General features: G+C 34.1%; 2 protein-coding genes across 2 annotated transcripts in view; both read right to left on the reverse strand.

The window, feature by feature from the left end:
• Positions 1-10,735, reverse strand: part of LOC110709454 (signal peptide peptidase-like 5) — a 30,178-nt gene extending 19,443 nt beyond the window's left edge. Inside the window, exons 1-2 of the mRNA XM_021887667.1 lie at positions 9,625-10,735; positions 203-358 (exon numbers count right to left, since the gene is read on the reverse strand). Coding sequence (XP_021743359.1) covers positions 203-358; positions 9,625-9,738 — 270 coding nt within the window. The 5' untranslated portion in view covers positions 9,739-10,735. The remainder of the gene's footprint in view (positions 1-202; positions 359-9,624) is intronic.
• Positions 10,736-11,533: 798 nt separating this feature from the next.
• Positions 11,534-24,539, reverse strand: LOC110709455 (importin beta-like SAD2). The gene is made up of 22 exons (XM_021887668.1): positions 24,122-24,539; positions 23,763-23,898; positions 23,574-23,661; positions 23,325-23,474; positions 22,123-22,285; positions 21,744-21,928; positions 21,418-21,591; positions 20,597-20,742; positions 20,367-20,490; positions 20,086-20,266; positions 19,543-19,702; positions 19,392-19,433; positions 19,190-19,308; positions 18,910-19,111; positions 17,141-17,272; positions 15,176-15,279; positions 14,836-15,015; positions 14,258-14,397; positions 13,973-14,112; positions 13,682-13,842; positions 12,546-12,675; positions 11,534-12,442 (listed from the first exon to the last, which is right to left on the reverse strand). Exons 1-22 carry the CDS (start codon positions 24,209-24,211, stop codon positions 12,285-12,287), a joined length of 3,105 nt encoding a protein of 1,034 aa, XP_021743360.1. The 5' UTR covers positions 24,212-24,539; the 3' UTR covers positions 11,534-12,284.
• Between the last annotated feature and the right edge of the window lie 712 nt (positions 24,540-25,251).

Genomic DNA, 25,251 nt, shown 5'->3' on the forward strand with positions numbered 1-25,251 from the left:
AAAAAAAAAAAAAAAAAAAAAAACTGCAGGATCGTACACATCAAAATTGCTGGTACAAAGGACTTCATTGCTAAATTTAAAGCTCTACAAAAACCAATGTTGTCTTCATTTCTACCCATCTTCATCATCCGGAAAAAAAGATATTAAAGAAGGCAAAGGGGAAGAAGTGCTTAGCTATGTTCAAACATAATGCAGCACTGACCTTCGATGTTAAATTAGAGCAACCATTCAAGGGATTTGTTAATACAGCTGGTAATCTAGGACTTTTTTCCTCATGAGGAGGGTAAGGGCCAAAATCTGCAGTTATTGCCTTCAAAAGACCTTTTTCAACACCATTGACCCAGTATTTCACCTTAACCTGGAGAGATAAATGCACCAAACACATACATAAATACTCACATAAAAAAAAGTAGCAGCACGGAAATTGTATAAGCACTGATAAAAGTTTAGAAGCTTATATATATTGGACGCAATGTACATGATTCAGACCAGGAGATGTTAGACTAGAATAGAAGATATGCAAAATTCGACCAAACAATATCCATACTGGATTCAATGAAATTGCATGTTATGGACTCCCTCGATCCCAAAATAACCTTTACACTCTCCTTTTCAATTCATCCCCACTCTTCAAATCTGCTTTGGGAACAACCCCACCAGAATTTGAATTCCTATCTCTTCCCACTACTAACAATTTAGGGTCAAACACTCACACACATACTCTCGCTCCTTCAATGAAAAAAGCACCCCACTAATCTCAAACCACATCTACTTTTTAATAAAATAAAAATTGATAATCAAAGAACAATTTATCTCCTAATAGTATGTGTTATGATAAGAGTCGCGAGTGTTCAAGGATGGGGAATGTACAATTCTAGCAAACACCCTACTAGTAAAAGTATTACTTTGACCGGCACATAGTTTTAGGTAAATTAATTGACTTAAATAAATAAAAATAAATAAAAAAACACACGATGTAAGTGGGGTAGTTGGGGTATTAAAAAATTATAAGAAAAGATAGTGCAATTAATATTATTAATAATTTATTGAAAATTACGAGATGTGAGAGGTTAAAAATGATATAAAAGGAGTTGTGGGTTTTATTGGAGACCATGGGAGAAGAGAGATACAATTAAAATGAAATAATTTGCCAAAAATGGAAGTGTAACACTTATAAAAAAAATGGCCACATTTGGTAAGCGTAACACTAAAAAACAAACAAACAAACAAAAGGAGGGATGCGATCATGGTTCCGAGAATAAATGAATAAAGCAATCAAACCTAATGTTGTGTGATTTTATTTTAACATCAGAGGAAAAAAAAATCAACATAATATAACCGTTACTGAAGTACTCGTGTCGGACCCTCGACACTCAGACATGGTATGACAATTGGACAATTCATTTTAGGATCAAAACTAGGGGTGCTAACCGAGTTGAACGGCTCACGAGCAACTCGAACTCGACTCGGTCAAAACTCGACTCGATATGTTAACGAGCACGAGTTGAGCAAGCTCTAACTCAACTCGATAAGCTCGTGAGCAACTCAATTATATATTTTATTAGCATATAGAAGTTACCATGTTTAAAATAATTTGACACTTAATAAGAGTTAATTTATATAATAAAAAAAAAAGAGTAAATCTTTAATAATGAATAAATAAAAAAGAAAACCATATAAAGTGAACAAAAATAAATAAAGGCCTATAATTTTAACATGACCAAAACTTTAACGAGCATAAGTCGAGCAAGTTTTATTGACTCGAAACTTTAGCGATACGAGTTGAGCACATGTAAAAAGTTTTTCAATCGAGTTTGGGCCATTTTGAGCACTCCTCAGCTCGGGATCGACTCGCTCAATTAGCACCCCTATTCAAAACCATAGATTTTTTTTCACAAAATAGCCGGTAGGATACTTGAAAACGTACCCATGAGTGCCTGAGTAACATAGATCAAACTATCATATTTTGGGTGGGTAACATACTTTGTTATAAAAAAATTGGAAAAATTGGTATTATTAATCCCAACTTTGGGCCATTTCCTTTAATTAATCCCAACTATCGATTATTCCTGAATAATCCCAACTTTGGGGGTATTGGCTTTTATTAGGCTTTGCCACGTGACAGCACCCTATTAGCCAAAAAATAAATAAATAAATAAACACCCCCTCCTTAGCCACTTGACCCTCCCTAGCCCACCAGAAACCACCTCCGTTCCCCCAAAACTAGCCGCACCCCACCCTCCCTAGCCGCCGGTTCGAATCAGTCGTACCGTCATTCTAGTCCCACCCAACCAACCCAAAGCCTACCCACAAAATCCCACCATCCAACTCGATCGAACTCCCCACTGAGCCACCCAATTCGAAAGAGAAAAGGAGGGGTAAAGGTGAGAAAGATGATTTCGGTGGCTGGTGGCAGTGTTTCGTGAAATCCGGGCAGTGAAATCGTGGGGGTTCATGGTTGTTGGGTACGTGGGTGTGTTGGCTGGGCATGCTGTGATATTTCGTGGTTGTTGATTGGGTGGGTGTGTCGGCTGGTGGCTCTGTTTTACGGCTGCAACGATGTGAGTGGAGGGTGTTGCAGTGCTTGGGGAGAGAGGTGATTGGTTGCGTGGGTTTGTGAGGTAGTGCGTTGAATGGCAAGTGAGTGGTGGAGGTTTGTGCTGACGAAATGGTGGCAAGGCGAGGTGGGATTGTGTGGTTGTGTGGGTTGGTGTGTGAGAGTGAGGTCGCTGACTAGCTTGCCGGCTAGTGGTGGGAGGCGGATGTGGGCTGGGTTCTTTGCCGGTAAAGGGGCTGGCTAGCTGGGAGGAGAAGGGGAAGGGGTGGTTTCAGTTTCTTTTTTTAATTTAGTTTTTTTTTTGGGACCATTTAATGTGTGACATGTGGCAATTCAAAAAAATAAAAATCACTTTGGACCTGATAAAAGTCAATACTCCTAAAGTTCGGATTATTCAGGGATAATTGATAGTTAAGATTAATTAAAGTAAATGGCCCAAAATTGGGATTAATAATGCCAATTTTTTCTAAAAAATTTATTTAAAATATTATGCCTTGAATATTAGAATATCATTCGGCAAATTAATAAAAGTATGGATGCAACACATACAAAATAAATAAATAAATAAATAAAAATAAATAAAAAAAATAAAATAAAAAAAAATTGTTCTTATGTGAGTCATGATTACATAACAGACAATGAGGGAGAAGACGTGATTTTGTAATAGACTAGGAGTACTACTAAGTTTTAACTTACGCAAATAACAGTAAAATAGAGAGAAAGAGGGGTTCTTTGGTTAAACTAAATAAGCTGATTTTTGGTAAATTGATTTAATAAGAAGAAACAATAAAGATGGAAGCATGAATATTGATTGACAATGAAAAGGTTTAAAAAAGAAAGGTTAATAGCTTAGGGCTATAATTCTCAAAATAGCTTTAGGCTATCTCACTATGGCTTGAGGCCATAGCTCTCTAAAGGTTTCCCTTCAATACCAATTTCTGCCCACCTTCTCTTTTCTCCTCTCTCTCTATTTATACTAAAGACTATTAACCTCATAATACTAGACTTCCCAAATTGCCCCTCCTAAGGTTAGTTTATAACAAACTTTTGCCATGGTATAATGTGCTAGGATTTTGATTTGACGTACAACAATTCAAAATCCGGGTTTTAGTTCCATGATCTCAAGTACACCATCTGTTCCATAAATAATTGATTACCATATGTGGATGTCCAAATACATTTGCAAACTCTATTGGTGCAAATACAATGGGTACAAATTATTATAAATACTACTTTGCGACTTTGGATTCCATACAATATCGCCCACCCAAATAAAAACTTCGATTACAAACTAGTAAAATCTAATTATTACGATCCTTCCATGTACCACAATTGTTCAACCAAGGCAATGATATTACAAGAGATATATAAATACACTTTTTTACAATATCTATGTCAAAGTGAGACTTAACGGATAGAGGGAGTAGTAATTAATTCTCAAATAGAGAAGCACCTTCTTGTTGAACAACCATGTAAACAAACAACGAAGGTCCTTCTTAGACGGTAGCTTTTGTATTGACGCTAGCATTGGGAAGGATATGCTTCAAAAGTGTGGATGCTAAGACTACACTGCCTTGTTCATATGTATTACTTCACCATGACTAGCTAGATATCTTTAAGGAAGTATAAGAAAAACAAGTGCCAAATTTTATTCTTTTTCACCGAGATACAACAAAATCATCATTCCTTTATTTAGTTTATTTAATCTCGTAAAAAGACATGAAACAAGATTTGAAATTTCAACACGAGATAACCTTAAGAAATTTTATGCCAACACATATATTAGATGACTTTTATTAGAGTAACGTCAACCATGGGCTAAAAAATAGAAATAATGGACTACAATGATGGGGAAAGGCATTTCATAAAATGGCCATATGGTGGGCAATTGATAAGCATTCTTGAAATTGATATGGGTCCCACATTTTAAAAGTTAATTGGTTAACAATATTAATTAAAATAAAAATAAAATAATTTTAGCATATATGTAGGTTAGAGAAAGTGTAGTGGGATATTTCAAAAAGGAGAGTATCAAGCTAAATTACTTTTGTCCATGAGTGGGGTGGAAATTTACTTACTATAAATGCCCATAGAAAAATGATGTGGAAGAGTGAGAAAATGGGTAGTGAAGGAGTGATGGGAACTTTTTTTGTGCCGATGAGTTACATTGCTCTTAATGCCAACGTAAAGACAAAAGGACTTGGAATCCCCAACAACAAGACTTACTTTACCACAAATGTATATCTAAAACTCTGAGTTAAGTTAAAATACGGTCCCTCCACTTTGCCATTAGTAGCACATTTGGTCCCTCATCTTTGAAATGAGGCAACAAGGTCCCTCAACCACCCTTGCCTGAATGGTGGAGGAACTTCCTAGTCAGCAAAGTTTAGGAATGTCAATGCCAACTAAGCCAAAGGTCAGGGGACTTCTAGCGATGAGTCAACAAAAGTTTAGGGACTACACTTATTTTTTTCAAGCAAAAGTTTAGGGACTTGTTAGATCACAAGTCAATTAATTAAATTAAATATAAACAAAAGCTTAGGGATTTATAAAGTGAGTTTTTTTTAACCAAATATTTATAAAGTGAGTTGGCAAGAATAAAAATACTAATAAAATTTGATAATCATATGATATATTTTATATTTTTTTATCATTCCTTTACTTCCTACCATTTTTTCGTAATCAAATTTTTTACACTATATCCCAACTAAACTCATCCCTCAAATCCTAACTCCTAATCCCTTATATATTTCACACACCAAAATAAATTTAAATAAAAAAAAATAAAAAAAAAAACCAAAAAATATAATTTGTTTTCAAAGTGAGTAAGACAAACCCAAACTTTGTAATATAAAACTAAATAAAATTATGAAACTAGAATAAAAATAATACCACCCCAATTTTCTCATTAATTGACAATTTATTTTTTCATGAGTTTATGTTCTAAAATGTTTTTAATTTTTTGGGTTTTTGTGTGTCAATTTCAAGGTTTTTTTTCTCTATGTTTTGTGTTCTAAATGATTTTAAATTTTTTTTTTGGTTTTATGTGAGAAAATTTTAAGGGTTTTCCTTTTTTTTTTCCTTCTTTTTTCTTGTGTTAATATCTAGGAGAAAATAATAATTGCCTTAGATTATTAACTAAATGTGTTTAAGTGAAGTAAATGGTGACGACCATAAATTCACACTTAAATTATCTCACTTATATATTTTTATAAAGCAAATAATTTTTACTAAAATTAAATTGGTTTAGTTGAAATTAAATTAGTTTAATTGAACTAAATTACACTTATGGGTTAAAACTTATAATCACTCTTGTATGGGAGCACCATGTGTCCCTATAGGTCCCTAAACTTTGGCCTATAATAAATACATTAGCCACCTCACCCTATAAGTCCCTAAACTTTCATTTGTAATTTAATTAATGCCAACTCATCCACTCAAGGTCCCTAAACTTTGCATTTAAAATCATTAAATTTGTTGCCACATGTGCACCAAGGTCCCTAAACTATGATACCAAAGTTTAAGGACTGTAATTTACCTTAACTCCTAAAACTCTTGATTCACCATTAATATATCATTAATCATCCATAAATATATACTACCTCCGTTTCATATTTTTTACAACTTTTGCCAAAAATGGATGCTACACATTATTTACAACTAATGTTTGCTTTCCTTTTTTGGTTGTCATTATTCTCTATTTCTCTCCTTATCACATGCATTCCTATTTTTCTCTCTCTATCTTACACTCACTAATAAATTTTGCCTAGGGGTTCGTGCATCCATCAAAGTTGCAAAAAATGTGAAACAGAGGTAATACTAAAAGACACGTCAACAATGACACATGTCATCTCTTAGTATATCCTTTGATTATCTAGAAAATGTGTATTTAAGAAACAAATCTTAATTACTTTTTATTGATATACTATAAACAAAAGGATTTGACATGTTTTTTCAACAGAATATATGATGACTATAATAAAATTTAAAAAATCTTTAAATAAGATGTGACATGTTTTACGACAAGAAAAAAATATCATTCAGATCTTTTGCCTAATATTTGTTTGATTAAGTATTGGAAACTACAATAAAGCAATGTGAATAACAAATTAATTAACATATACTTACATATTCTTTAAGTAATTTATGGTAAAAGACACATATGTCATCTCTTAGAGTGTCCTTGATTTTTTATTTCAAAAAAAAATCTATTAAAGAAAGTTTTAATGAGTTAAAAAAAAAATAAAAAACAACCACTTAAATGCAAGTATTATTGGATTTTTTTTTTTTTTTTTTTACAATGTTAATTAGATTTCTTTTATTTACCATAATTTTCCATAATGAATATAATGTAATCCATGGATATTTATCAAGTAATAGAATAGGATAGATAAAAAAAAATTACTAATATTCTGTTAAATTTGGAATTGGAAAGATAAATAATTTTTTTTTAATATTTCCTCTACTGGGTTTTTGATATTGATTGATAACAACATTTAGCAATAAAACTTCTCCCTCCATCCCCAAATGTTTTGTCTCTTTTGATTAAAATTCACGGGAATTAAGGTGGACAATGTGGTGTAATGAAAGTATATAGGAAAGTACAATTCCCGGCCAATAAAGTAATAAAAGTGCATGGGAAAGAGAAATTCCCAATTTAAAAAATAATTAAAATACATGGAAAAGAGAAATTGAGAAATTGTAAAAAATTAAATTAGTCAAAAATTAAATTGGCACAATTTTTATGACAAATGTTAGGGTAAAATAGAAAGAGAACTTAATAAGGACAAAAAAATGAGGGTATAAAAGTTTTTTTTTTTTTTTTTGTATCTTAAAAATTATAAAAATATGAAATGTGACAACATTAAGGGGCACCTAAAATGGCAAAAGTGACAAACATTTAGGGTCGGAAGGAGTATTTGATATATTTTTTAACAAATTTCAACAACTAATGATTATGGCAAAATATAACTATTTGACAATATTTACCCTAAAAGTCTTCCTCCTATCTCCTTTCTTCCTCCTATCTCCTTTTGAATTTAATTACATTTAAAGTATGGGGGAAAAAAATTAGTACATCGGATTTTTTTTAATCTTTTGTTAATTTTTCGTCTCTTTCCCTAATTTGATTGCCCATACCTAACGCCCCCTTAATACCTAAAGTTGTACTCAAACAAAAAGAAAAGATTTTACATTGTCTACTATAGTGTCATAGCTTTTCAAGGTGGAGCATGAGCCAAACTGAGCTAAGTTGACAATAATTTTTGTGTCAAGATGAACTTTTAAGTACTCACGAGCTAGATTTTACAATGTACAAGGAATCAAATCCATTTTTTTAAGCTAAATCTTAAGCTATCAAAAAGGATATGATCTTAATTAAATTGACTTCAATTCTCTGAAAAGCAAAAAGTATAGCTCCTCAATTGCATAAACATTAAAGCACATTCATTAGGTCAATCAAAATTGCACCAAAAAACAAAACTTTGTAGGAATGCTAAACAGACCTTTAGAAATTTTGAAGACCCTGGATGAGTGTTACCTGATTCGCCCCAACCTCAAACGAACCACGAATCAGAAAGGCAAAGCTAATTATACTAGTGACATGGTAATTGGCCCAATTTAACAAACTAGGTAGCAAATTGTGAACCCGAATCTCAAACTAGCGAATTAAATAATACTGCCTGGATACTGTATGCTAATATCTACCAGGGGCGGAGCCATGTAGGAACAAGGGGGACGGTTGTCCCCCCATTTTTCCAAAAAAAAATTTAATTTATGTTAGCTTAAATAAATGCTGTAAATAAGAATAAATACCTTACATGTATACCTTATATAACAAAGACAACATTTGGTCTGGTGGTTGATGGGCTTGAGTAAAGCTTGTATTTCTCTTTGATCCTAGGTTCGATTCTTTACCCGATCATTTTTTTTGTTTCTTTTTGCTATTTTTGGACTTTATTTTTATTTCATTTTATAGTTTATACAAAGTGCTCCTATTTAACTTCTTTTTCTTGTTTTTGGATTTTGCCATTTTTTTTTACTAGTTTTTAAATTTCATTATATAGTATGTAATTTATATATACAAAGTATTATAAGTCTTCAAACCTCTAATTACTCTCATTTAACTGTTTAATCAAGTATCGCCTTGTTGATAGTGATTACTAATGTGTTATTAAACTATTTGTAATGAACACATGTCTCCGTATTTTTTTATCTCTCTAATTATGTGTGCCTAAATTCTATTTTTTTTATAGCTTGTTTGGAACTAAGTTTCCAATTTTATTTTTAGTCAAAGAAAGTTTATTTATTTATTATTATTTTTTTTTTTTAAAATGTAACCCAAATCCCTTTACATCTACTATCAATTTGTGTAAATGCTTATCATTTGATAAATCATATTTATCGATTATTAAGGATTACATACCTTAAAATTGGGGTTTACCAGCATAAAAAAAAAAATTTGGTTAATAAATTTCTTAATATGCAATTAATTTTTTAACAACTCCTCTTTCACCATATAAGAATAATTGTCGTATCTCATAAGCGATTTCAAATATATATTAAACAATTTATGTGATCAATTTCTTTTTTCTTATAATTATTGTCGATTATTAAACATCTAAAAATTGTCCCCCCGGATTACAAATCCTGGCTCCGCCACTGATATCTACAAAGGTAAAGACCGACGTAAAACTGCCTTTCAACCACTGAGCTGAGCACACCTCTACAATTATAACCCGACATCGAAAATTTATTTAAGCCACGAAAAAACAGACAAATCTGCTAAAAAAAATAACCCTTTTTCACCTTTGGCATATGAATTTAGAATCTAATAATCAATAATTCTTAACAATATAACCCATTTCATACAAACTAGATTAAACACAAATTCAAAGCAAACAAATAACAATTCCATTTCCATTGCAAGAAAAAAAAATACAATCAACGCATTGAAATCAGAAATTACCAAACCCATTTGAACAATAAATTGATCAAACTGAATTTTAAACCAAAATTGAGATCCAAAACAGACAATTGAGATACCATTGACAAAAAATTGAGCTGACCTTTCGAGGTTTGTTGCTGCATTTGGAAGAAACGGCATCATCGGCAGCAAAAGCGATGGCTAAACCAACAACAAAGAGGAGCAACGTCCCCTTCAGACGCAGATGAATCGCCATTACCCAGAAATTATTGGGAAAATGCCTAGAATTTCTTGAGAAATTTTTATGGAATTTTTTTTTTCTTTTTTCTTTTGGGAAGTTGGGTTCTTTGTTTTTCCTCCAAAAATGTTCAGAAACTGGAAAATGGTGGACGGAAACGTCGGAGGGGAAGAGATGTGAGGATGGTTTATTAAAATAGGATGTCCGAAATCTTGGGAATCTTAAAAATAATTTTGAAATGATAATATATGATGAAATATGAAAAAATCTAGGAGAAAATACAAGTTAATCTACTCCGTATTTGATTGACGAAATTTGTGCATTAAGAGGTTGCATTTGTCATTTTATACTATATATTGGGGTAAAATTGTAATTCGTAATACCTTTTTAAAACCTCGTCGGTCATTTTGTACATAATGATACAAGCTTTCATTATGTACCTATGTTGTACTCATGATCGTTTACCATAAAATTAATTAGAGGTGCTCGACCTTGCAGAACATCATCGAATGTCAAAAAACGGTAAAGGACGTTAAGATCATTACAAGGGTCGGGGATTCCAAATTAATGCATGTCAAATCCATAAATCTTGACCTGCCACGGTTTCCTAAATTAGGGTTGCGTTCTTCTACGACCTGCAAATTGCTTTAATTGGTGAAGGATTTTTCTTAAATCACCATATGTTAGACTTCTTATGTATTCAGGTTCAAACTGTTTGATCACCCATTGAGTAAAATATTGCAATGACTTCCTAAAGGAAGTTTGACTCATGCGTATGTATTTATCCACGACATTCAGAGCCAAACCATAAGCTAACATTCTTATTGCTGCAGTGCATTTTTGTAGTCGTGATAAGCTAAGACTTCCAGCTACATTCCTACGTTGTTAGGAGAATTGATCCCCCCCAACCATCTTATCCATAATGTGACAGAAGAATGGTTTGTGCATTCGAAATCTATGACGGAATTGATTGTCGTTGATTGTAAACTGATTTAACCTTGAAGTAATCATAATACAACTAAATATACCCTTTCTCCGAGACGCTTTCAATTTCATTTACAGGTTTGATTTGTGGTGAAGGTGGTTGGGAAGCATTATATTTGGTAATTAGTATGTGAAGAAATCATGAACTAGATGATCAAATTCCTCATATTGATAAGAGTCAAATAAACTTGAGCTTGAGCTTATATATGGAATATATTTGTTGCTGTTATATGAATGTGTTTTGGTGTGGTTCTTCAAATTTGGCGTAAATATCTTCATATAGCAACGAAACTCAATGTCTGGTCATAAGTAAATGTGTAAGGACTCTTCCATGCATAATTAAAAGGCTTACAAGGAACACGACCACTTCTTTTTTGATATGACTCTACAATGCTCAATAAAACAAATCACTACAAAAGACACAACGCTAGCATTAATGATAAAACTCTTCAATGCATGATAAAACAAAAAGCTGAAAATAAACATGACTACTTATTCAGATTTGACAATTCAATGGATAATAAAACAAATTCAGATATGACAATTTTTTTGGATTTTTCGATTTGAATTCATATGGATTTAGAATTTGTCATTAACTCTACAATCAAAACATTAGCGCAAATTACAAAAGAATCTACTTGGAAAAATAGATCGTAAATCACTGCTCGCATCAAACTTAAAGCGATGGAGTGTGAACTATGCCGTACATGTAAATAATTATAATTTTGATTGTAAAAGTTATGTTAGTTCGCCCCTGAACTAGATAGTTTCTTCAATTTGTACAGTAATCTAATTTCATTTGCATATAACTTTCTGGTCCATTCACAGATAAAAACCGCCACCAGAAAACTCTTTCTTCACTCATCAGTTTCAAGGTTTTACAAAGGGGCACATTCAAGGGATGCAAAGCCGCATATCTCAACTCAAGTGTATTTGATATGATACAAAAATCAAAAAAGTCTTACATCGACCAGCAAGTCACCTTAACCTGCTGCATCATAGCCAAAATTGAAAACATCCCTCACTGGAAAGATGGGAAAAAAGGCCCAACCAATCAATATAGTGCTGAATGCATAAAATTGGAAAAAAAAAATAAAAAATAATAAAATAAAAAATGAAAATGGGCCAATACTCAGACGCAAAATTGTGAGTACAACCTAGGACACCCTAGTTGATGCCTAAATAGATACATAAAAGAATGCACATTATACACCCTACACGCAGATCTCCTCTTGTCCATAAAAGTAGACAATACGTTTCTGGAACCTACAAACCCCAAAAGGGTTGTTGCAAACCATGGCAATGGCAGCTTTTACCAGGAATGCAAGACACCAGGCACCTTTTACACCAGGAATGCCTACCCCAGAGGTATGTGTGAGACTTTCCAAGTTTCATAACCGCTTTCCATCAGCGACCTCAGAACAAAATCCAAACACTTTGCCAACACATACCCCTGACCATTTAACTTCATTACTGTCCCAATATATGACGCTGGATGCATCACAAATGGAATAGGCAAAAGAATGGAAATTCTTATACAAAACCAAGTATCCATTTGCTTGCCTTCCCACAATATGAAATCACGAGGAAGCAGCTGCTGCCTTCTCCAATTTCTCTTTCTCAATCTCTACCCGTCTTTGGTCAGCATGCTGGGCAACTCCATTGGCCAGTGCTTGATATTGGAATTCTAGAGCTTGAGTCAAAATTTGGAACCTTGAAGGATCTGAAGCTTGCATCACTTCATAGCCAATAAATAAGTCAGCAAAGAAAAGTATATATATACACTAGACATGAAACATTTAATTGATGCTTGTGTGCTTGGAGCGTGCCATGTCACTTACCTTTGACTGTATCAACAAACAATATGAAAGGGTCAACCTCGTCAATGGGAGATTGTAACTCTTCATCATCACTGTAATCATCATCAGAATCATCATCATCATCCTCATCATTCATTCTGAAGGCTTTAGCCTGGACATGCAAAATTAATATTGATCAAATATTACCATCCAAACTACAGAAAATAGCACAAAGAAAAACCAATTCAGCTTGTGAAAGAAAGAAAACTTGTACTTCCTCCGTTTTTTATTAGATGCATCATTTTCTATATATGGAAATTTCAATTTAGATGCATCACTTTCTCTTTTCATTATATCTCTCTCATATCACATGGCCTTCTTTAATTTTTCTCTCTATCTCTCTCTACTCCAAAAATTGCCTAGGAGTCCGCAAATTCGAAAGTGATGCATCTAATAAAAAATGAAGTATTATAATTAATATGCAGATACACAATCACCACACTCTTCCTCCTGTCCAGGGAAATATATAAAGAACAAGAACACAAAATGAAACAAAGAAAATGGAGGTCACAAACTCAAAAAAGTAAAGGACAACATGAAATTTTGGTGCTCCACAAAAGCCTAATATTATAATATCGAGATGCAGAAGAGCTTCCTTGCCCTTGCAATGTATGATTACTTTTGGGAGAGCACATAGCAAGCACACATGGATCATAGCAAATCCAGACTTAACACCCCCAGGATAGAAGGAACTGCAAGCATTTTCCTCTGGAAAAATTACATTGCAATCACATTTCCCATTGAATCCAAACTAAACACTACTCAGGAGTTCATTTTTTTGGGTATATATATATCCCTCGACAATTTAATTCAGTTTCCTTTTTACTTTATTTTTTGTGGGGATAGATTAAATTCTCAAGGGAACCAACAACATTAGGCAGCAATGCAAAGAGAATTTAGGTTTATTCCTTTTCATGGTGTGTGTGTAGCTTCACATAAGGTCATTCAAAACCATAGCTTTATAGCAAACTTGTGTTGCATTGCTCCGGTTTGTAACAAATTTTCAAAACAGAAAGGAGACTCCATTATTGTGTTAATAAATTTCTAGCTTCAAAAATTGTGCAGTGAGAGATCACCCAACCAGCACCCAGCCATCATTAAAAGACCGGAAACCTCACCCGTGCCGCTAATCGATTCAGATGATTACTGTCAGCATCATCCCCTTCTTCCTCATCAACTCCCATCTCTTTGTCAGAGCCATCACCTTCATCTTCACCGTCAGAATCAAAACCATCCATAACATCATCATCTTCAGCCTCCTCCTCCTCCTTCGCAGCTTCTGCAACACGAAGATCAAATAAAATACCATTTACACAAAATATATACATCAAAATTCTCAGATCGGTGATAGAGATAAAGGCAACTTTCTCCTACAACATGCAAGTACCAGAATATGAGGGGAGACATACCTGCAACCTGTTCCTTGTATGCAGCAAGCAGCTCAAGAGTAACCCTGAAAACACGTCCAAGAGCTTCCACTGGTAATTGGTCAGCAGGAAGTGCTAACAAGGACGTCAATCCCAGACAACACACTTTCTTATCATGCTCCCTGTAAAATGAAAGAGAAATAATCCATTTAAATTTTCAATAAGGATACTAACATCCAGGTAACAATTTCTCCCAAGTCAAGAGCAAAATAATTTGAATGGAAAGCAATTAAGAAGTATAATAAATAATAAATAAAAAGGAGCTACCTTTTAAAGTTGGTACGCAAACCACTTTTTTTCACTTGCTGTATCATTTGAAACCAAAGATTAAATATTTCTGCAGAGACACCTAGCTTATGGAGTATACTCAATGTTAAACTCGGGTTGTAATAAAGAGCATTAGCAATCTGCAGGAAGAAATGCATCAGATACAAATCAGTGTATGTTTAAACATGTATTGTAATCACCACTGTAATACAATTTAGTTTACATACTACCACTAAATAAAATTAGACTTTCACAAAAGAGTTTCAAGTTTCAACAATAAAGGTAATCGCCGCATCAAAGCTAGACATTAACAAGTTTCCACTAATCAAGCAAAATGATAAGCACATCCACAAGATACAACTAGAGCACAATGCATTTTCATGCATGCTAATATAAGAAGAAAAATTAAGTAATATCATACAAATAACTCGTTACAAACTCTTCAATATATCATACAAATAATTCTTTAGGTGCTATACATGCAAACCATTAATTAAACTGCCAAACAAGAAACTAATCGATGATGCAGATAGCAGACTAACAATAACACAAACAAATTGTTTGACCAATATTCATACCACTTGAATCAAAAGACATTTGAAATATGGTTTCTCAGCTCTACGCAGTCGCTCAACAGTTATCCTCAAGTAAGGCTCAACCCAGTGATCAACTTGACCCTTGCAGTTCTGAAATACAACTTCGATGAGCTTTGGTGCAGGCTCAATATCACCATCTTCAAGATTGTTATCAGACATTATCTATAAACATAAAATCCATCAAACATCAGCAACAAACACTGAAATACAGTGTATATAAAATATGCCAAGGATGACTTCATAAATAAACATCATATTGAACAATAATGACACTTTCATCAACTAGGTTAAGATGACAAGTAGTTGGGTTATAGAAGCTCACAGAGGATATCATTTTCCATAGACTTTGTTGGTAGTCTGGATCTTTGCAAGTCAGAAAATGAGCAGTGCTGCGGGATATATAATTGTCCAAAGGTACCAAGATGTCTGCATCAAATCATCCATTGCAAATACAATTACTAATAAGTTCATAAATTACAACGAATATATACATAAAACATTCATCAAACAGTAAATAGCCAAATATAGAAGCCCGAGATAAACGAGACGCCTCTTCTACACCACATGAGAAATTCATGAAGGTGATATAACCAAAACAGGTCAATGACATGATCTAGGGAAAGCACAAAATTGGCTGAAAATAATTTTTATTAAATATCTTTTCATCGCACAAAGCCTTTACTCAGATAATAAAGGTCAAATCATTGACAAAATATAACTGAAATTAAGTCATGGAGAGGAAGAGTAATTTATAACTCATAATTTGACAACCTCCTACCAAACATCAAAACATATAGATGATAATTTTCTCCTATTTCAATGCGCTATACAAGCTAGCATCCTTGGTCCAAACTTTTAACATCTGTCTTAGCTCTTCTCCTTCTAAACCAACAAGCCTTAGATGCAAAATGCCTGTTACATAATTACATATTAGGTAGTACGTCACCCAACAAAGGCTCAAGTTAACTCATATATGAACAATTATTTAATACTTTCTCTCAAAAAGTTTGGAGCAGTCTAGCAAAAGATTTGACTTTGTAGGAAACCTAGATAGTGGCAACATGAAATAAGTTAGTTCTATTTCACAGCACCAAAATGTCAACCTAATAGATAACAGGCAGTAAATTCAATCAACAAAGTTTGACCAAAGACCAACCAGGATTAAAACAGTTTGATTTTCAAGAAGCGGACATCTGCCTGGGCATTAGTAATTTACTAGATAATAATTTGCAGCTACAATTTTCTCTAGGAATGTAAGGGCCTGAAAAGAATGATCCGATATCTCAATATGCTCATAGATCTTAGCAACAGAATCTAAATTCCTAACATCTAGACATTTCTCATCATACCAATTTTTTTTATATTGATCCTTGGTTGGAGTTTCAGTTACTTGATCAAGGATCTAAAGTAACAATTACTAACAGTGTGTTTGGATAGGAAATCAAAAAGGAAGAAGGGGAAAGGGGTGTAGAAAGGGTGATAGAATAAGAAAATAATTCCATTGTTTAGATTAGACAGGAGAGGAGGGACAGGTAAAATCCGACAAGGCATTACACATGATTTTTCCATGAACAAGGCTTGTGAAACAAAAGCAGCAACATTCATGGCATTATTATTTCCCTTCCCTCCAAATCCTCCTATCCAAACAAAGTGTAAAACAAAGCAGTATTTTGTTCTTTTACACAAAAGTCACTTTCAATTTATTCTTGTTTTCTAATGCATAGCTTTTGAGTAAATACAACTTTACAAGATCAATCCATCATCAAACCATTAGTACTTTAATTTTAGCAAGCTAATGACTTGGTTGCTGAACCATCTACTCTAATCCTAATAAACATTTACAACCATCTAGTATAGTAAACCATCATTTTAGCAAGCGAATTATTGTTGCTGACCTATCTCATCTAATCCAAAGAAACACATACACTATTGCATCCTTTCACAAGATTTAAAAATCTAAATCGCTTCCAAGCAACAAGATGAGGGACAAACCAATAAAAAAATGATAGGAAACACATGCCTAGTACCAAGAAGCCTCATTAAAGGAAGAGCAATAAACCATGAAAACATTGTATTTAAAAGTTAAGTTACAGTCTCAATATCCTGCAAAACTGAAAACATTGTCTGCAACTCTATACTCAACCACAGTGGAAGAGTCTTAGCCAACTTTAATGTAGTTGGTAAGCTGAGTCAAATGCACATCAATGGAAGTTCCTCCATCGATCTATTTGGAGATCGAGCTTACTAAACAAGTTACAAAGCCGCAAGAGAAGGGCACAACGCTTACTTGGAAAGAAATCAATAGCCCAATCTGACAGTGCCTCCATCATCAGCGGCCAAAGACTCCACATATCCAGAGATATCATAGGAGAAAAGAAAGTCATATAGGACACAATCTCCAAAACTTCTTCAAAGACCTCTGCAAAGACCACCACCATATTTACAGATAAGAAATTTGACAATGCTTAACCAATATTTAAAAATACTGCAAGCCAAAAAACAATTAACTTGGACAAGTAACTTATTTAGTGATCAATTAGTAGGTTATACTATGCAGCAAAGACCATGCACTCAAGTGATCCACTTTAGCCTCAACGAGGCAAGCTCTCAAAGAAAATTTTTGATGTATGTCTACCCTCAATAAGATACATTTAGAGAAGTCAATCCCTGCCTTCAAGATCGATTCGAATGTCTCCAAAATCAAGCCAACCTACTTATGTCTACCCTCAATAAGATACATTTAGAGAAGTCAATCCCTGCCATCAAGATCGATACGAATGTCTACAAGATCAAGTAACCACCAACTTAAGATAATGAAGGCTGGCGGTCAAAGAACAAAGTAACACTAACACATAATATTATCTGCAAACTAGTAGACAAGAACCTACATTTTCCCCACATTAGACCTTTCAAACTTTCAGTTCATTTTATAAAATTTTAGACGCTTAACACAAAATTAAATACCTGTGTTGAAAACTTATCTATGGTTTTTAGATGTTAACATCTTAGAAACTGAAGACATCAAAACAAACTCTGTCCTTTCAGTAACTAAAGTAACCCAAGCAAAAAATAAAAAAAAAACATCCCCCAGTGAATTGTTCATCATTGGAATTCTTCCATCTTCCACAAAGTTGGCATCCTTGGATATGTAAAAACATAAACATGATATGATCAATAGACCATAGAGTATTAAGGCTTCAGATTAACTTAAATATTCTTCTCCTGCAGCAGCTAGTAAAACAATTGCCCTAGACATTTAGTAACTAGGACTTGGTAGTTGCTTCTATATGCTTTAGGATACACATTGCCTGTGCAGCTGTGCTCTTCATTTGAAGGGGGTAAAGTAAATTGCCAAGATTAGAGTATCGTGATGTTAATAACAAAGGTGAGCATCGTGATGTTAATAACAAAGGTGAGTATACTCACTCAATCCATTAATAGTTTTCTCATATTTCAACTTTGATCTGATCCAACTAATTATTCCATTCTTAAATAATAATGTTCTACTCCCTTTCATTTCTTCTAAGGCACGCAATGTCTCTCCATTATAAGGAAATTAAGTACTCCCAGTAGGCCGGGTTTTTAGTCTTACTATGCCCAAAAGTCTTAGGAAGCCTATTATGGGAGGGAGGTTGTACCGTTGTAGCATTCACCAATAAGATACGGAGCATCCACGCAAGCATGCTCTTTTCATGTAACACATGTCAATAGAGTATTTCACAAACCTGAACTATTTTCAAGGTTCTACTATAAATATACATAAATTATAACCATATGATAAATCAAAATAATAATCTCTCTACAGCTCACACAGTTTCCACAGACATGTTGATATCTATTTTTCCATGACAACCATTCTCCTAGTTGATGGAGATATGAATTCAGAGAGCTAGTTCAACAAATTAATATCTATTTCCTCGAGTGATAGTTCACAAATGGAGAATTAAATTTCTCATTTTAAAACGCAAACACCCACCCTTCCCTCCCTAAGCCCAAAATCATATAAATGTAGAATCAAGAATGAAACAAATGAAACTTGCTAAACTAAAGCCAGACCTTGGCCATCAGTAGTCAACATCCTCCGCATTATAGGCAGAAGAGTAGGCTCAATTTGGCCAAATAGATGAGGAAGTCTGCTGACAGATTCAAGAATTGTGCTTATAGCTCGTAAACAACCAACAGCCGCCAATGCACCACCTGGATCATCACCCTCCTCGTCATTTTCAGCAGTACTCATACACTTCCAGAATGCAGCAGCCTAACCAAGGGGTAAGTATTCATTAAGCTGACCATTTAATAAATATGAAGTGTCAAAAAACATTTAGAAATTAATTACCAAATTCTGGCATAGTCCAAAAGCATAAGGTGCCATCTCTTCCCCAAACTTGTCAACAATAGTCTCCAGAGTGAATACAAGGTCTTCATTCTCAACCTCGTTCATAAGTTTAAAAAATTCTAAAAGAACAAAAGCTCATGAGAAGATGTTGTAAATAAAAACATCACATATAAAATGAACCAGGTATCTAAATATTACGTACCATCCAGTAGTTGTGGTAGAATGGGACGTATTTCTCCCAAATCTGCATCCAAAATTGGAATTTAAATAAGAGAACATTTACTCTTGACATGCCATTAATGAAGAACAGAGTGAGTACATATAACAGATCTCAGCAACCAGGCAAAAAGAACCTTTGCAAGCTTCAACAAAAGAACGCAGTGCAAAGACTGAATCCACACGAACAGGAAGCTCCGGATCACGCAGCCCAGCCACTACACTATGAAGTGCTTTTCGGAAATTGTTCTGGTCGGAGAATTCAATGTGAGCATATTGGCCAGCAACCCAAGCTGCCTGATATTACGCAGCAATGAGACAGAATCAAATTCAGAACTTTGTGAGACCATTAAAATCTAATATAGTTGAAACATTATAATAAAGAAACCATACAGAAAAAAGGTAACTCCCTGCTTTTCTACATAGCAGAGCACACTTATATTAGGATTGTCCTCCAATTATAGTCCACTCTCCAAACTTAGTTTACTAAACTTACAGCTTGTCCATATTAGCCACAATGAATAATTTAAGAAAACTACCAGGTGGCATGGTCCAGATGTAAGAAATTACATTAAGGATGGTCATCTCCCCTAAATATTAGCTACAACCTACACAGATGGCTATCTTCCCAAAACATTAGCTACAACTCACCAGGAAAAAGATACAAAAAATCTACAAACCTTAGCTCTTAGGTGACCAGCAGGGCTATTGAACTCGGAAAAAACGTATTGCACTAACATTCGCTCCAACTCAGATTTGTATGGTGCAGTTTGTTTCAGCTTATCACAAAGTGCACCAATAGCAAGAAGGGCACCATCTTTCTGCCGATATGGCTTGTGTTCCACTGGGAAGTCATCATACCTGAAAGTAGAGTGATCATTATAGCAACTGTAAAGTTAATAACACCAGCATAAATCAAATATAATGAACCAAATATAACATAAACAGAAGAAATATATACCTCTTTAAAATCTCAACAACATATTGAATGAACTTTTGCAAGTTTTCTTTGCCACGCTTTCTGACCAACTCACTGACAAAGTCCATTGCTGCAGTTCTTGGACTATATAGATCTTCTATAATATCTACTCAATATAAAAAGATACATAACCATTTAGTGTCAGTAGCCAATATAACAAAAACAAACAAAACTTTTTTGAAAAGAAATGGAGAAAAGCCCATAATACTCACCATAGCCTTTTCTTACATATTCATGAGGGTCTTCATCCCAAAGTCTTTGATCGTTGTCGTTAAAACACATCAGGGGGAAAATTATTTCAAAAAGGAGAACATCAAGTCGTGGTTGCAACAATTGATACAAACTGGACTTTGAGATGCTGCCACAATGAAAAAAAATTATGGTTAGACCAATACAAACAGGCTGCAGTTTTCTAGCCAAATTAGTCAGCAAAGTATAATTGCACAATCCTGCCTCAGACTTTGACCATCATTTTACATATACTTACACTTGCCCTGCCTCGAATTTCGATTTTTACACCTAACATCTAAGATATGTAACCCACTCTCAAACATATCAATATTCTTTTCAAAAGATTTTTTTAACCTTATTTTGCTAGCCAACCTTGCTCCCCTTGGAAATTCCAATTTGGAAGCAAGTGCCACCCTATAAGTCCAATTTGAATAGGTGAATGTAGCAAAGGAAGATCTATTTGTTTTATCAGTATAAGAAACAAGTTATGTGGCACTAAAAGGGTACAACTCACCATCCAGCCCAACATGGATTAAATACATATAGAGAAAACTGGGAGCTCCATCTCACCAACAATACTATGCTTCTAGTTCACATCTCAGCTAGGTTCAATGACAGTATTTACATTTTAATTCAGCTCAGTTTGCTAACATAATCAGAGGTGTGAGATGGACAGCAAAACTATACATTGGCATCAAAGGAACATCAAAAGATCAGAAACCTTCTTGGAAAAACACTTCATAGATTAATGTAATTAAACCCATGGGATTAAATTGGCATATGTCAAAAAGGCTTTACAAACCTATTGCTTAGATATTGCAGAACAAGATTGATAACTCTATCAGGTAAGTAGCCACCAGCACGGATCACATTCAACAAATTCAAATGGCACTCCAATATCTTCCCTGCATAACTCTTCTGAAACATCATGGAAAAATTTTTGTTCTCAGGGTTCTGGATTCTCATATCTCCAAATCTGTTGACAAATTTCAGATAGCACAGAAATCAGACAAATTAATTAATTAACCAGTGGTTACAAAACTCAAATGCCTTCTCCTTATATGAACATCAAAGTTGCCAAATGATTCCAAAATTGTACAAGACAATTATGCTAACATATATACTAACCTTGTGTATAGCCGATTCAAGATGTGAACTGTCCATTTTTTAACCTTCCACCAACCCCAGGATTTCCTTTGATCAGGATCAGCAGGCTGGCCTTCTTCAGGAACAGGTCTCTCTAAAATGTTCAAGAAAAGAACCATCCAAGCATTGAACAAATTGGAATCAAATAGCTGTTTGGGAATCTCCAACTGAGAAGGGAACAGGTGAGCTCCTGTGAGTTCTAAATGAAGACTGATGATATTGCAATCTAAGTAATTTAGGACAGGTATATATGCCATCTACAGATCTACCTCAACGAAAAATAACAAGGAGATGATACTAAAGACATGGTAAAAAACTGTCAAAGAAAGAATGCCCACTATACTAAGAGCAAGAAACATACATAGATAGATGACCAAAATATTTTACATATAAGCTTTATGAGTTCTGCCACATCTAGTGAAGGGTTGGGAATCTGGACAAGCTTGTTGAATATGTTGAGCAAAGGAGGAAAAGTCTCCTCAACAATTAGATGCACAGGTGTCCTCTCATCATCTGACTTGAACCTGCAAAAAAATATCAGCAGGGGGTAAATACTTATTGATCCACAAGTTAGACCAGATAAGAAAGCCTTCGATATTTGAAAACGCAAAAACGAATAACCAATATCTGCAAACAACAACAAATTAAGGTCAACAGAACTATAGATGATAATGCCAGTGGTGCAACTGCTAGTTATGTCAAGTGTTTCTTTCCTTATGGTTATTCTTTTGTTTTCTTTCCCACACAAAAAATTTATACGGATCACTTAGTGTAATTGATGTACTTATATATACTATAAATGTAACAAAGAAGAAAATGCTCTGGTCAAACTGGAAAGCATTTGCTCAATATCCCTTCATATATATAAGGGTTAAATACAGATTCATAGACAACACGTCAGACTATTGATTACCAAGAACTAGAGAATTTGAGAAAACAAAAAAAGTTAGGTATAAAGAATTTGAGACGCAGGCTACAGAGCATTATAATTTCTCTCTTTCTTTTTGCTCCTTCCATTCCAAAACACATAATGTGCATACACATTAAAAAGTTTATTACCAAAATGGCATTCACACTGACAAGTTACAATGGATTGCAATTATTGAATAATAGTGCAAATATCAAAAAGTTGCAATTTTAAGGAACTGAAGGAAGTATTAAGTTTGATATTAACAGCAGTAGTTCACTTAGTATGATCAGGTATATGCAAGTTAGGGGTACCTAAAAATTGTACTCAGCCAAGTTCAAATAAAGGGTTTGGACATGGAAATTAGGTCTAGTACAAAGCTGTGGCCTAATCTTTGCTGAGAAAGAAACATGTAAACTTTTTGTAAAATCAAAGATTGTGCTCGTTGAAACGTGAATACACTGTAAGCTAGCATATTATCTAAATTAGACTTTTGACTGTACTAGCCAATAGAGAATTAGGTAAGCAACTCCACCTACTTCATGGGGAGCAACCAGAATCAAAGAAAACCCAAAAGAATAAAACAACATACAATTACAATACATAATCAGCCACAATTACAAGTACATGTTGGGGGTAAGCAATCATGTACTTACTCATATTTTCTAGCGAGAATCCGCAAAACAAACAGAGCACCATAGACCTGTTGATCTTGCAAATTATGCTTCACCCAATGAAGAAGGCCAGGCCACTGCTCAGGGTAATCAGCATGGATAATTGTTTTGAGGCACTCGCCCAACTGCACCCTACAAATGGCAGCCACAAAAGACATCAAACGCCCGTCAAAATTGAGTTTCGGAAATGATAGCTCACATAGATAACAATAGCACAGCAAGTAGCCATACCTCAAAAGCGGTGGAACTTGAACCACAAACACAAGGATATTTTCTCTCACCAAGGCTTTATCAGCCTGTGAGATCTTTGATTGCTCCTCTGAAATTAAAAATATAACCAAGCATACAATATCAATATCGAATGACTGAGCTACGACAATTAAAGTCAAAGTCTTAAACACGACACGAAAGGAAACAAACCGGGATCATGAGGCGACCAATTCTTGGCAATAAAGTTCTTGAAATGGATACTAGCAACCTGTCTCACAGCCATATCGCAATTCCCATCGACTATTATCTGTAATAGCCTGACCGTATGCTGCGGCGTGTATTGAAACTGCCATCATATCATATTCCCAATAAATTTCAATCAAATTACTCATTCTAACATGCAAACATCACATCAGAAAACTAATTCACACACAATCAAGCAATACAAATGAATAAATTCAGCAATCAGATCACAGCAACAGCGCGATTTCACGAATAAAATTCAGCTAATTTGATCAAAATAATTACAAAAATTGATCAAAATTCGAAAATTAAACTCGTCAATTAACCTGATTTAGGCTATCTTCAGCAGCTTTGCGTTCATCTGGATTAGGACTAAGAGCAGCACGAAGAATCACAGCCAAACTCGGAAGATCCATAATTCTTCCCCAAAAAAATCAATCGAAAATTCAACCCAAAAAAAATCAAAATCAAAATGCAATAGTACAGTACCACCAACTGAGCTCAATCCAATCAAAACCAAAATTAATCAAAAAAAAAAAATGAACAAAATCAAAATTCAAACAAACAAAAAAAAAAAATTGGGGGAAAATGAAAATGAATCTAAACCCTAGAGCTGGAAAAGCTCAAAGGGTTTAGAGGAGAGAGAAAATGAAAAGGGATTTTAATGGTGGAAAAAAGTGCGCAAAGGCAGAAGAAGAGCACGAAGGTTGCGGAGAGAGAGAGAAAGCGGTGGGTATTTAAATGATTAGGGTTTTAGGATTTTGAGGTCTTGTAATTTATTTTTAATTAATTAATTGGATTGGATTGGATTAGATTAATTAGGGGACGACGTCGTTTTGGGGGTTGTATGTAAAATGAAGGGGTTTTAATTTCCAAGAATTTTGGGATGGTTCGAATTTCTATTGTTACGGTATTTTTAGAGTAAAGAAAGAGGTAGAAAGAAGGATAGAGAAGCGCACGTGGTGTAGGAGAGTAGTGAATTTGTTGTTGTTGTTGTTGCGGCATATGATGAATACGGAGTATGTAATCATCTGGACAACTCATACCAACTAATACTTGTAATATGTCATCTTCGCTGTGTTTTCAAACATTTTTTTGTCCGCGCTTTTTATTATACGGAGACCTCATAGGCCTTGTTTGGTAATTAATGGTTAGCTGATTGGTAATAGTTGTTTGTATTAGCAGGTTTTACTAGTTGGTTGCATGAGCGATTGTGACTAACTGATTTGTAAGAGCTTATCATATAGAGTTGTTTGGTAAATTTAGCTTATTAATTGTAGTTGTTTTTAGTTGAACACATGAAATGATAATTTAGTTGCAATTTTTTAACTTGTAAATGATAATACCATTGCAAACTATGATACAATATGTATCTACCAAAAAACGCTAATTTTTTAGAAAGCAATAAAAAGAGAAATATTTGTGCAGTCATAGAAAGTAGGAGAAATAAAATGAG

The sequence above is a fragment of the Chenopodium quinoa genome, unplaced genomic scaffold (assembly GCF_001683475.1).
Source record: "Chenopodium quinoa cultivar QQ74 unplaced genomic scaffold, ASM168347v1, whole genome shotgun sequence".
NCBI lineage: Eukaryota > Viridiplantae > Streptophyta > Magnoliopsida > Caryophyllales > Amaranthaceae > Chenopodium > Chenopodium quinoa.

Excerpts from the sequence above, each read along its gene's own strand:
- LOC110709455 (XM_021887668.1), bottom strand. The coding sequence starts at position 24,211 with ATGGATCTTCCGAGTTTGGCTGTGATTCTTCGTGCTGCTCTTAGTCCT. Across the intron at positions 21,592-21,743 it reads TTGAATCGGCTATACACAAG|ATTTGGAGATATGAGAATCC; the intron begins GTTAGTATATAT and ends ATTTGTCAACAG. Across the intron at positions 19,703-20,085 it reads CTGGTCACCTAAGAGCTAAG|GCAGCTTGGGTTGCTGGCCA; the intron begins GTTTGTAGATTT and ends GCGTAATATCAG.